The sequence below is a fragment of the Neofelis nebulosa genome, chromosome 2 (assembly GCF_028018385.1).
Source record: "Neofelis nebulosa isolate mNeoNeb1 chromosome 2, mNeoNeb1.pri, whole genome shotgun sequence".
In the NCBI taxonomy this organism is placed as follows: Eukaryota; Metazoa; Chordata; class Mammalia; order Carnivora; family Felidae; genus Neofelis; species Neofelis nebulosa.
In genome coordinates, this window is record NC_080783.1 from 129,356,831 (window position 1) to 129,370,160 (window position 13,330).

Below are 13,330 nucleotides of genomic sequence, written 5' to 3' on the forward strand. Positions count from 1 at the left end.
AGTTCTCCCAGTGATGTGGATGGCTCCTGTTCATATACTGGTGTTTAAGAACAAAAGTAAGAGGCACCTGGGTGGCTCAGTTGGTTGGACATCTTTTTTTTTTTTTTTTTTTTTAAGGTTTATTCATTTTTGAGAGAGAGGGAGAGACAGAGCATGAGTGGGGGAGGGGCAGAGAGAGAGGGAGACACAGAATTGGAGGTAGGCTCCAGGCTTTGAGCTGTCAGCACAGAGCCCAATGCAGGGCTTGAACTCACGAACCATGAGATCATGACCTGAGCAGAAGTTGGATGCTTAACTGACTGAGCCACCCAGGTGCCCCATGGGCGTCTGACTCTTGATTTCAGCCCAGGTCATGGTCTCAAGGTTCGTGGGTTTGAGTACCTCATGGAGCTGCACATCGGGTTCTGTGCTGACAGTGTGGAGCCTACTTGGGATTCTCTTTCTCTCTGTCTCTCTCTCTCTCTGCCTCTCTGCTGCACGCTTTCTCTCTCTCTCTCAAAGTAAACAAATAAAACTTTTTAAAAAGAGCAAAAGGGAATTGTTATTTTTAAGAAGAAAAGTGAATTAGGAACACCTGGGTGGCTCAATCAGTTGAGTGTCCGACTCTGGCTCAGATCATGATCTCACAGCTTGTGAGTTTGAGCCCCGTGTTGGGCTCTGTGCTGACATCTCAGAGCCTGGAGCCTGCTTCGGACTCTGTGTCTCCCTCTCTCTCTGCCTCTCCCCTGCTCACGTTCTGTCTGTCTCTCTGTCAAGAATAAATAAGCATTAGGGGCGCCTGGGTGGCTCAGTCGGTTAAGTGGCTGACTTCGGCTCAGGTCATGATCTCGCGGTCCGTGAGTTCAAGCCCCGCATTGGGCTCTGTGCTGACAGCTCAGAGCCTGGAGCCTGTTTCAAATTCTGTGTCTCCCTCTCTCTCTGACCCTCCCCTGTTCATGCTGTCTCTCCCTGTCTCAAAAATAAATAAACGTTAAAAAAAATTGTTTAAAAAGAATAAATAAGCATTAAAAATTTTTTAAAAAAAAAGAACAAAAGTGAATTAAACTCAGTTCTCCTCTCTGGTGCTCTTTGATGCAGCAAACTCCATTTTTTTGAGACCTGTGTCTTGCCTCCTTTACAAGAGCAGATGCCCTGGGGAGTATCTCTTATCAGTGTCACATTATGTATCTCCCATCAGTCTTACACAGAAAGGGAAAGGAGGCATAGAAAAAAAAAAAGTTCCTTCCCCACTCCCTGCCCCCCCACCCCCCAGCTTACCTCAAGCCTTAACTCCATGCTCCACTTCCCTTTGGGCAGAGTTTTATGGTTGTACCTAACTACAGACATTCTTGGCTCCATGGCTATGCTTTTGGGGAGTAGCACTATGGTCATGTGTGTTATGCAATCCCACTCACACTATTTTTTAATAATGTTATTGACATTCAAAGGACAAACATTTTTCTAGGTATGACAGATTTATATTAGATATCATTGTCTTTCCTCTCCAAAGGTGAAAATAGCACAGTGTGAGTGGGGGATACCACCAGCAAGATCGATGGTCCTCCCCGAAAAAGATGCATGGATGTCAGTCTGCCACAGTGTAAGGCTTTGCCTTGGCCATTCCTCCATCGAAGTCTTTGCTCACTCAAAACCATGACTGCAATCCTCCTAGCAACAGACCGGCAGTTTGGCTTTCCCAGATGCTTGCTCAGAGGTAACAACACACGATGCTTTGTCTCGGCGAACACTACCAGCAACTTGGCTTCCTCCGAACTTAAGATGAGGGTGTTTGTTACTACAGGTTGCCCTGGCAGCTGTTGCTCTCCAAACTATGCCAAGGTCCTGCTGGGGGTCTGTCTTGAGATGAGCAGTGTCTCTGTGTGGTGGCTTGATTTCAAGCTCTCCAAGTGAACATTTGCAGCCTTTGAACGGAGAGAGGGATGCTTGGCAAGGGTGTCTGTGAACTACCTATAAAGTGGATGTGTTGAAGTCTGTGTGGTGTCTGAATGTGAAATTTCAGAAAGAGTTCCTTCTCAGCAGACCTTTCACGTTTCCAGAACTTTCCCAGCATGCTAGCTCACTCTGGCAGTCTTCCAGAGGACTTTCTGGATTCATTTCTCAACTGAGTCCTCTCCACATCAGAGCTTGAACTCCTGCACAGGTGAGGACACACCTGACCTTGCTTGCCTTCAGGAAGTGGAGTCTGAGTTGCGGTCTAAAGGCCAAAGGAGCTTATCCTACCCTAGAGGTATTTTGTAATGTAATAGAGCTTTTCCACCTCTAATCGCACTAACAATCTAGTCAACTCTGAAAAAGATACGGGAAGAATTTTTGTGAACAAAGCCAAAAAATTTTGCCTTGGAATCATACCATTTCAATTGAAGTTACTCACTAGGTCCAGCCTCTGTTTTTGTCTGTGGCTCAGTGTGTTATTCTGCATTTCTTTTCCCTCGGTAAATCACTGAAAGGGCAAGGAAGGGAAGAAGCCACAAGATACATTAAATATGCAGACATTTTCTTAAATTAAAAAGCCCTCAAATATCTCTGAAATCTAGCTTAGTCTTTTGACTTGAAAGGCTGTTTTCGTAGCACTTCACAGCAAGTAAACCGGAAATTAAGACGGTCTGAACTGTTCAAAGGTCAAGAAGAAACGAACCAGCAGGTTCTAACTAACCAGGTTGCTTCAGGAAATGAACCTGCCCAGGATCTCTTGGAGTTCAGACTCCTGACTCAGGACAAAGAACTTTCCACTTCCCCCTCTACCCCAGGCCAATTTGCTGGGCTCTCAGACAGCTACCAAATCTTATTGATTCGGGGGTCTGTGTAGGGACAACATAATAAATCTGTTTAACTGCTGAGGGAGTTTCCAGGAGGAAAATTCCCCCCAAAGTGTGAGTGACAAGGAAGCAGGTTGGATGCTGAGGACAAACAATGCCTCCATGGAGGGATGTCAAACTACTTCTTAGAGCCCCCTTGCCCCAGGTGGTTTTCCCTCTTACCTTCCAACCTGCATCAAATTTCAAGCATCAGAATGGCTGCTTTGAATTAGAGCTGTGGTTCTCAAACTTGAGCGTGCATCAGAATCACTCAGAGGGCTTGTTAAAACAAAGATCCTGGGCCCCAACCCTGGAATTTCTGACTCATCACTCATTAGGTCTATGGTGGAGCCCCACAAATTGCATTTCTAAGAAGTTTCGAGATGTTGCTCATGCTATTGGCCCTGGGACCATACTCTGAGAATGAATCAATTAGGGTATTATGAGGATTGAGGTTACAACGCAAATATCTCACAAGAAGCACATTAAAGTGTTAATAACTGGCACATAATATAATACAGCATGATATGAGCTTAAACCGATCTGAATTAGTAATAACTACCATTTAGGGACGCCTGGGTGGCTCAGCTGAGTGTCTGACTCCTGATTTCTGCTCAGGTCACAATCTCACAGTTCGTGAGTTCAGAGCCCTGTGTTGGGCTCTGCACAGGCAGTGCTGAGCCTGCTTGGGATCCTCTCTCGCTCTCGCTCTCTCTCTTTCTGCCAGTCCCCTGCTCACACGTGTGCACACTCTCTCTCTCAAAAATATATAAACTTTTAAAAAATTTAAAAAATAACTACCATTTATTAAGTAAGTGCTTACTATGGAACTCTCATTGTGTCCAACAGTTTGTATCTTATTTAATCCTTATAACATCTTATGAATTAATTATTCCAATTTTCAGGAAACCTAGGCTGAGGGAGAGTTGAAGCAACTTGCCTAAGGGTAAGTGATAGCGGTGGGATTTGAACCCAGATCTGTCTCTTAAACAATCCATTCATGTTGTTAGAAAACTTCAGGATAATCCAAGAGCCAAGGAAGACCAAAAGTCTTAGACCAACAAGATTCCCAAGGCTTCTCTTAGTGTATCTGGGAGCCCCATGTGCCCCAGCAACCCAATTTGATTAGTCCTGTGTATAAGGAAGAGAAATGCCAAACCGAGAGACAACAGTAATTCCTCCTTAGATAATAATGAATTCTGTATGATGTAGAGACTCTCAAGTGATCTGGCTTACTCTTATTTTTGAAAGTGCTTCAGGATCTACTTGAAGAGAGTGTCAGATTTCAGGCTCAAGCCTGAACCTCACTAAGGAAGGAGAAATAACAACCTGGGGCAGCCCAGAGGGACAGAGGAAGAGGGGAGGGAGAGTATTGACCAGAGCACTACTGCTCAAACTCCAGAGTATCAGAATCACCTGAGAAACTGATAGACCTGCAGAGGCCCAGACCCTATCCCACCTCAACAGGCCTAGACATCTACATTTTTTTAAAGTAATCTCTACTCCCAAGGTGGGGCTCAAACTCACAACCCTGAGGTCAAGTCACATGCTCTGACTAAGCCAGCCAGTCACCCCCGAGACTACATTTTGAACAAGATTTCTGGTGATGCTGATGAGTAGCAAAGTCTAAGCGTGATGGTTTTCAAGCATTTTTTTAAAGAGCCATTGCAACTCTTTCTTTAACAAAATGTTAGGAAAGGCCAGTATTATAACATACCACTCCTCTCCTCCGAGAGGCCCCCAAGTCCCTTCTACCACCCCTCTGGGTATCAGGGAAACACTGGTTAAATACTGCCATAATACTGGATATAGGATCCAAAAATGCAGATCCAGGCCTGTGTACATTTCACTGAAGACCAGGGCTCATGGTCATGAGGACTCAGCACAGAGCCTGACATGGGGCTCAGTTTCAAAATGGTGAAATCATGATCTGAGCCAAAATCAAGAGTCAGACATTTAACTGAGCCATCCAGGTGCCCACTCACAGTTTGTTTTTAATAAGTCAGGCAGGTTTCCCTATAGTTGCTGGAGACAGAACACTTTTAAAAATTAATAGGGGGGGGCGCCTGGGTGGCGCAGTCGGTTAAGCGGCCGACTTCAGCCAGGTCATGATCTCGCGGTCCGTGAGTTCGAGCCCCGCGTCAGGCTCTGGGCTGACGGCTCGGAGCCTGGAGCCTGTTTCCGATTCTGTGTCTCCCTCTCTCTCTGCCCCTCCCCCGTTCATGCTCTGTCTCTCTCTGTCCCAAAAATAAATAAAAAACGTTGAAAAAAAAATAAAAAAAAAAATTAATAGGGATTGTGCTTATTTCAGATCTGCAGGTGGGACAAGAATTGGAAAGCATGCGTCCTGCTGTGCTCAGAGAGGCATTGGACCTGGAGAACAGGCAGTGGAGAGAGACTCTAGACCTAATCCCTGTCAGTGGAAGGAAGTGTTGGATGGGGAGCTGGCCCAGTCTGGGAGGCTCTCCTGTGGTGTTTACTGATGGGAAGGTTTCATTTCCACTCATACCCTCTAAAGTCAGCCATGTCTGAATGGGCATGTGACTCTGTGTGTGTGTGTGTGTGTGTGTGTGTGTGTGTGTGTGTGTGTGTATGTCCTGTCTGTAGTTTGGGGTTGATAATACTCCCTGGGGGTTTTCTCAAAGCCCCAAACCAAGCAGGCCCCTGGAAGATGTGGCAAGGATTCCTTTAAAGCAGCACATGCTACTCACTGGGCCAGCACACACAGCTCTGTGGTCATGCCCTGCCCAAGAGTAGCCTCCATCTGGGACCTAGAATAGCCCATGGGAGGTCAGTTCTGAGCATAGCCAAGGAGGTAGTGAGAGTATCCTTACTCCAACTCCCCCTTCAGCACCCTCTTTTCCTCCACTGGCATAGCCACCCATGTAAATGCAAACCAGACATCCTTGCTCTTTGCAGGCTGTTAAGTTTCCCTCTAACACCTGGCTACTAGGTGGTCAGACCTGCAGCATCAATGTCACCGGCATCACCTGGACCTTATTAGAAGTGCAAAGTCTCTGATCCTCCCACACCTACCAAATCAGAATCTGGTTTTAACAAGACCCCGGGTGATTTGCATGCACAATAAAGTCTGAGAAGGCCTGCTCTAAAGCTGCAGTTCTCAGGCTTGGCTACGCTGTAGGATCACCTAAGGAGCTTTGAAAAATCCTGATGCCCAGACTTACCCCAGACCAATTAAATCAGACTTTCTGGGGATAAAGCCCAGGCGTCAGTTATTTTTAAGCTCTCGAGATGACTCAATGTACAGCAGGGCTGGGAACCAGTCTCTGAAATGAAGGAGGAAGCAGCAGCCTCTCTGACACGTATTTACATTTTCCCGTGGGATCCTGGGAGGCTGAAAAGACTTCCAAATGCAAAGGAATTCATTTCAACTGGTGGAATCTGAGGGGAGGCATTCTAATAGGGGGAAACGGTTATGGGAGGGGAGGGCAGGAACCACTCACATCACAGAAAGAGTCAGCTTCATTACGTCACCCTAAAGAGCAACAACAAAAATTCTATTTCATCCATGAGAAAAAGGACTTACCCATTCCAAGTGTACTTCCAGAGCAGGTTACTGGAATGAATAACAACAAAAGCATTTATATGTATTAACTGACATATTTAAAATATTAAAGATACTTAAAAAAAAGATGGTGAAAGTATAGCTTTAAGAATAGTGGAAAAGTGGGGCACCTGGGTGGCTCAGTCGGTTGAGCGGCCAACTTCAGCTTGGGCCATGATCTCACAGTCCGTGAGTTCGAGCCCCGCATCAGGCTCTATGCTGACAGCTCAGAGCCTGGAGCCTGCTTTGGATTCTGTGTCTCCCTCTCTCTCTGGCCCTCCCCCATTTGCACTCTGTCTCTCTCTGTCTTTCAAAGATGAATAAATGTTAAAAAAAAAAATTAAAAAAAAAAAAAGAATAGTGGAAAAGTGAACCAAAGAATGAATAAGAACCAGCTTGGGTGATAAGAGGATACAGCTAGCAGTATGACCCTGGACAAGTCACTTTCCTTTTCTGTGCCTTAATTTATCTGTAAAGTGGTAAAGAATAAGAGCACCGACCTCCTAAGGTGGTTATAGGAATCAACTGAGTTAATAGGACAGTGCCTGGCAATACACTCGATAAATATTGGTCATTATTATCATTTATAATATCGTCCTAATAATCAAAGGAAGGCATCAATGATATTGAAAAAAAGAAACCCAAAAAACAAAAAGAAAGAACTTTCCTCAGAGGCCTGATTTTTACCAGAGAAATGGAGCAAAAGCAGATTCTCTGAGTCTAAACACCCATCCTTCCTAATATGGAAAGGCTACAGGTTGCGATGGCACCCCACCAGAGGGTATAGAGTTCTTTTTTAAGTTTATTTATGTATTTTGAGAGAGAAAGAGAAAGAGAGCACGAGCAGCGGAGGAACAGAGAGAGATAATCCCAAGTAGGCTCCATGCTGTCAGCACAGAGCAAGACACGAGGGTCAGTCTCACGAACTGTGAGCCAAATCAAGAGTCAGATACTCAACCGACTGAGCCACCCAGGCGTTCCGAGGGTATTCTGATAACAAGGTCTTCTAGTGGCTGACATACTGGCTGTGGGATCATAGGCAAACACATAAACTCATTCATTTTTTAATTTAAAATATATTGGAGATAGTTATGTGCTATATGTTGAGAGTCCAGAGATTACTATTTATTAGGGGAAATAACACATTTTCAACTCACAGCTGTATGGCAGGGTAAAGATAAGGGTGATACGGGGCCACAAAAGAGGGAGCACAAAGACTAATCAGCCTCTAAGAATTGGTGAAGACTTGGGTGACCTGGGTGGCTCAGTCAGTTAAGGGTCTGACTTTGGCTCAGGTTATGATCTCATAGTTCATGAGTTCAAGCCCCAAGTCAGGCTCTCTGCTCTCAGCACAGAGCCTGCTTCAGATCCTTTGTCCCCCTCTCTGCCCCTCCTCCACCTTATGCTCGCTCTCTTCCTCAAAAATAAACATTTTTTTAAAAATTGGAGAAGACTTGGGGCGCCTGGGTGGCGCAGTCGGTTAAGCGTCCGACTTCAGCCAGGTCACGATCTCGCGGTCCGTGAGTTCGAGCCCCGCGTCAGGCTCTGGGCTGATGGCTCGGAGCCTGGAGCCTGTTTCCGATTCTGTGTCTCCCTCTCTCTCTGCCCCTCCCCCGTTCATGCTCTGTCTCTCTCTGTCCCAAAAATAAATAAAAAACGTTGAAAAAAAAATTAAAAATTGGAGAAGACTTAACAGAGAAGAGGAAATTCCCTTGGCAGAGGTGGAATCCCAGGCAAAGAGAAGAGTACTGCATCAGCTCAGAAGCATGGTACGGCACGGTATATGTGTGTGGTGAGGGCAGGTGTGTGGGAATGATTCCATGCAGCTATACTAGAGAATAGAGTCCTCTTAGGACAGATATTGTGGAGTGAGCCTAGGATTGTGTTGTTCCGCACAGCAGGCACCTGTCACATGTAGCTCCTGAGGGCTCCACATGTGGCTAGTCTGAACTGAGGTATGCTGTATTACATGAACACCAGATTTTGAAGACATAGTATGGAAAAAAATAATGTGAAATTTTTACATTGATTTCATGTTGAAATTATATCTTGGAGATGTTGGATTACTAAAATATATAATTAAATTAATTTTACCTGGGGAGTCTGGGTGGCTCAGTTGGTTGAGCGTCTGACTCTTGATTTCAGCTCAGGTCATGATCTCAGGGTTGTGGGATCGAGCCTATGTTGGTCTCTGCACTGATGGCACAGAGCCTGCTTGGGATTCTCTCTCTCTCTCTCTCTCTCTCTCTCTCTCTCTCTCTCTCTCTGCCCCTCCCTGCTCAAAATAAATAAATAAACTTAAAAAATTAATTTTACCTATTTGTTTTTAATTTTTTAATGTGGCTACTAGAAAATTTAAATTTTTTCATACGTGGCTTGTGTTAAATATCTATTGAACAGTGCAAGTGTAGGAAGACTAACTATGGATGGACTGTGAGGAGCTTTGAATGCCATGCTCTAAGTACTGACTTTTATCCCATGGGGCAATGGAACACTTTTTGAGGATTTTGAAGCATAAAGGAAACATAATTGGATCAGTGTCCGGAAATGACAACTCTGATAATAGCATGGAGGCTGGCATGAGCTCCAGAAGACAACACTGGGGCAGTAGTCTAGGGGAGAAGTGGTGAGGGCTTATCATATAGCAGTAGGTGTAGGAGAGAAGAGAAGTTAGATTTAAAAACCATTGTGGGGTGCCTGGCTGGCTCAGTCGGTAGAGCATGTGACCCTTGATTTTGGGTTTGTAAGTTTAAGCTCCGTGTTGGGTGTAAAGATTACTCTTCTTCTTTTAAGTTTTTGAAAAAATATTTATTTATTTTGATAGAACAGGGGAGAGGCAGAGAGAGGAGAGAATCCCAGGCAGGCTCCATGCTGTCGGCATAGAGGCCAAGGTGGGGCTCGAACTCACAAACTGTGAGATCATGACCTAAGCTGAAATCAAGAGCCAGATGCTCAATGCACTGAGCCATCCAGGCACCCTGGGTGTAGAGATTACTTAAAATGTTTTTTAAAAATATTTTTAAAAACGCCAAAACATCACAAAGTGAATAGGACAGGACTTGGAGACCCCTTAAATATGGAGGGTAAAGGAGAGGCTGAAGCTGACTCCAGGGTTCTTAAAAACATTTTTTTTAATGTTTTTATTTTATTTTTGAGAGAGAGAAAGAGAGCACTAGTGGGGGAGGGGCAGAGAAAGAGGGAGACACAGAATCCGAAGCAGGCTCCAGGCTCTGAGCTGTCAGCACAGAGCCAGATGTAGAACTTGAACTCATGGATGGTGAGATCATCACCTGAGTCGAAGTCAGAGGCCCAACGGACTGAGCCACCCAAGCACCTCTGACTGAAGGATTTCTAGCTTGTGTACCTGAAATAAGGATGTGGGGAGGAAGATTAGAAACTGCAGAAGATCAGGAGTTCCCTTTTGCCCTGAGGAGTTGAAATGCCTTGGGGCACCTCCAGGTAGAGGTATCAAGTTTGAATATGAATTTAGAGGTTAGAAGAGTTATAGATAAGAGATTTGAGAGGCTGGAAGCCTCAATTTTCTCATTTATACGTTGGAGCTAATAAAACGTGTTGTTGAATCTACCTTATAGAGTTATTTTGAGCATTCAATGAGATACCGAATGTGAAAACACTTGATAAATTACAAAACAATACAAATATGATGAAACACTGGTATTGAGTCTCTTTTTCCTAAGATCTGTCCCTTCCCATAGGGCAGTACTTTGGGCGAGCTTGTTCTGTGGACAAGATAATGAAAATACAAGGAATCAGAGCATGACAGCCAAGGGCAGCAAGAACAGTATTAAGAAGACCTGGCCTGGTTCTTTCCAGGGGCCATTTGAGCCTTTCTGTTACCTATACATAATTAGAAATTCTTAGATTCTGGTTATCAGTAAAGGTTTCTGAGTCAGTATTTATTCCTCTTCCTGTGACCACCTATAAAGTTCTAGGGCCTTATCTCTTCTCTTAAAATTTATTTTTTAGAAATATATGAAAAATATATGTCTATGCTCTGGGCAAGGTAGCAGAAGGTGCTGGAAGACAGAACAGGGGAATTGCTAATGTTTTTCTGCCAGCTCTGGTGAGATGGCAGCTGCTGACAGTCATGTTTTGTGACCACAGACTGCCTGCCCACTCATACTTCCAAAGCTAGCTTCTGATTTATAAATTCATTTTTTCCCCTGATTCTCCAACTTCTCGAACCTGTGCAGATAAAGATTCAAGCCTCTTAATTTCCAGCATTTCAGGGTGTTTATCATTATCTCTGAGACTATGTTAAAAATCGATTCCCAAATCTCAAAGCAAAAAATCATTTTAAATCTGCTTTACTATTTCAACAGCAAGCTCTGGTCCTTTTTCTGAAAAAGAAAGGGACAGTGAAGGGAGGAGTGTCTCCAAATCATATAATAAGAAAACATCACAGTTGCAAAGAAGCTTGAGATCCCTGTAGCCAGAATCTGCCTGCCACATATAGAAATTTCACACCTCTTTGACCTTCCTAACATAGCAAATAAGTGTGATTGCTCTGAGTCTTAACTGACAGATTGAGTTCAGGGTTAGTTTCAAATAAAGCGTTGTAACTTGCTCTACCTGAATAGATTTTTTTTGGACAGAAAGTAAGCTTCAGTCCTGTCTCAGCAACTGGTGAGACCATCACGGTATATACATCCCCACAGGGTATCTCGGTGACATCACAAAAACTGAGGCCAGCTCTTGGGGCACAGGTGAAAATGCCTTTAGAACCGTAGAGGTCAGTGCTATAATTGGTAGAGCCCCTGGAGGCTTGCCAGTAAATTCGGATGCCATTAGGGCTCAGCCTATATAATTTCACTCCCAAAGGGCAGCAGGCACCTGAGGATAAAAACAGACATAAATCACTTATTCCACCATCAGATAAACATGGCCTTTATTACAGTGGGGAAACAAGATAAGTAACCTAAATAATATATGATTAGAGCATTATTCGAAGGGGTACTCAAGTTCTTTCTGTGGTGGGCCACATGATTAGAAATCCATGTGTGATGCTGAGGTGAGCCAAGAATTTTTAATGGAGAACAACAGTGAGTTAAAAAGTCCCCACTTGGGGCACCTGGGTGGCTCAGTCAGTTAAGCGTCTGACTTTGGCTCAGGTCATGATCTCACTGTTCCTGGGTTGGAGCCCCGTGTTAGGCTCTGTGCTGACAGGTCAGAGCCTGGAGCCTGCTTCAAATTCCGTGTCTCCTTGTCTCTCTGCCCTTCCCCCACTTGCACTGTCTCTGTCTCTCAAAAATAAATAAGACATTAAAAAAATTAAACAAAACAAAACAAAACAAAACTCCCCACTTGGTGGGGCGCCTGGGTGGCTCAGTTGGTTAAGCTTCTGACCTCAGCTCAGGTCATGATCTCACAGTTCATGAGTTCGAGTCCCGCATCGAGCTGTCTGCTGTCAACACAAAGCCCGTTTTGGATCCTCTGTACCCCCTCTCTCTCTGCCCCTCCCCTGCTTGCACTCTCTCTCTCTCTCTCTCTCCCTCTCTCAAAAATAAACAAATATTACAAAAATCTCCACTTGGCAGCTATGTATTATATACAAATGTGAGCCAAGTGTATAGAATCCTTGTTAAGATCTTTCATAATGCCCTAGTTCCACAAGATTTTAGTGGGATTGAATTTAAATCGTCTGCATTCAGGTTTTTAAAAATTTATTTATTTATTTTGAGAGAGATAGTCAGCATGAGCAGGAGAGGGGCAGAAAGGGAGAGAGAGAATCCCGGGTGGGCTCTGTGCTACCCCACAAGGAGCTCCAACTCATGAAGCCAGATCATGACCTGAGCCGAAACCAAGAGTTGGATGCTTAACTGACTGAGCCAGTCAGGTGCCCCATTAACTGCTATCAGCTTTAATTGAAAATACCTATTTTGCTGACCTGAGTAGCATGACACCTGGGGAGTAGTCACTTACACAAGAGTCAGGTGACCAGGCTTTGCTCATCCACACTTTGTCCATGCTAGCTCACTAGGTCCTTCTGTTTTCTTTGCTAGATGCCCTGAGCAGGCTACACACATCAGGTGTCAAGCAGGGCACCGAATGGTGGCTTACTCAGTAACAAAAATTAAAATGTTGTTGTATGATGATTAAAACATTCAGTTATAGATAATCAGGTTCGTTTGATTTGTTCTTTCTTTTAAAGAAAGGTTTTTTTTACATGTGAAGATAAGCAGTGGGCCATATTCCCAGAACTGGATATCAGGGTAAGAACGCAGGCAGTAAATCTAATGAAAGATAATGGTCCCAAAGAAAGTATGAAACAGCTTACATATGTGTAGCATGTTATAAATGCTTTCACATTATAATTATTACAATTTCTCTTACCAATGAGGAAACATTAGGGAAGATAAGGCAACGAAGCTTATAAGAAACTTTTTTTTTTTTTTTTTTTTTTGAGGGAGAGAGAGAGTGTGTGAGTGAGAGGTGGCGTCAGGGTGGGGAGAGGCAGAGAGAGGGAGAGAGAGAATGTCAAGCAGGCTTGTGTGGAGCCCCACGTGGGGCTCCATCTCATAACCCTGAGATCCTGACCTGAGCTAAAACGAAGAGTCGGACGCTTAACAGACTGAGCCACCCTGGCGCCCCAGAAGCTGTATCTTTAGACTCCTAGTTGAAGACCTTTTCTACTGCCCTTGGGGAGGCAAAATTATATTTTAGCTCTCCCATCCCGTGCCCTGGGGCAGACACGGTGAACTAATGATTGTACTTTCTCATTAAAAAAGCATTTCCAGGAGTTTTCTTTTCTTTTTTCAAAAGCATGCCCCAAACAGCCACTTCAGTGGACTAGATTCACACAAGAGAATCAATCTTATTTGCTAACCCCATACCCACTACCTTCCCCTGCTATTCCCTAATGATTTGCTCTTTGTGAAGAACAAGATACAATACTGTCAGTAGACAGTGCTCTTTCAGCCTGTTGAAATAAGAAACCATTGAAGGAGAT

General features: G+C 44.3%; 1 protein-coding gene across 1 annotated transcript in view; it reads right to left on the minus strand.

Annotated features, from left to right (window-relative positions):
• Positions 1 to 1,322: 1,322 nt before the first annotated feature.
• The window catches only part of FNDC7 (fibronectin type III domain containing 7), a 30,726-nt gene continuing 18,718 nt past the window's right edge, over positions 1,323 to 13,330 (minus strand). The window contains exons 10-13 of the mRNA XM_058716341.1: positions 10,954 to 11,214; positions 6,343 to 6,372; positions 2,372 to 2,440; positions 1,323 to 2,286 (exon numbers count right to left, since the gene is read on the minus strand). Of these exons, the coding sequence (XP_058572324.1) occupies positions 2,409 to 2,440; positions 6,343 to 6,372; positions 10,954 to 11,214 (323 nt within the window). The 3' untranslated portion in view covers positions 1,323 to 2,286; positions 2,372 to 2,408. The remainder of the gene's footprint in view (positions 2,287 to 2,371; positions 2,441 to 6,342; positions 6,373 to 10,953; positions 11,215 to 13,330) is intronic.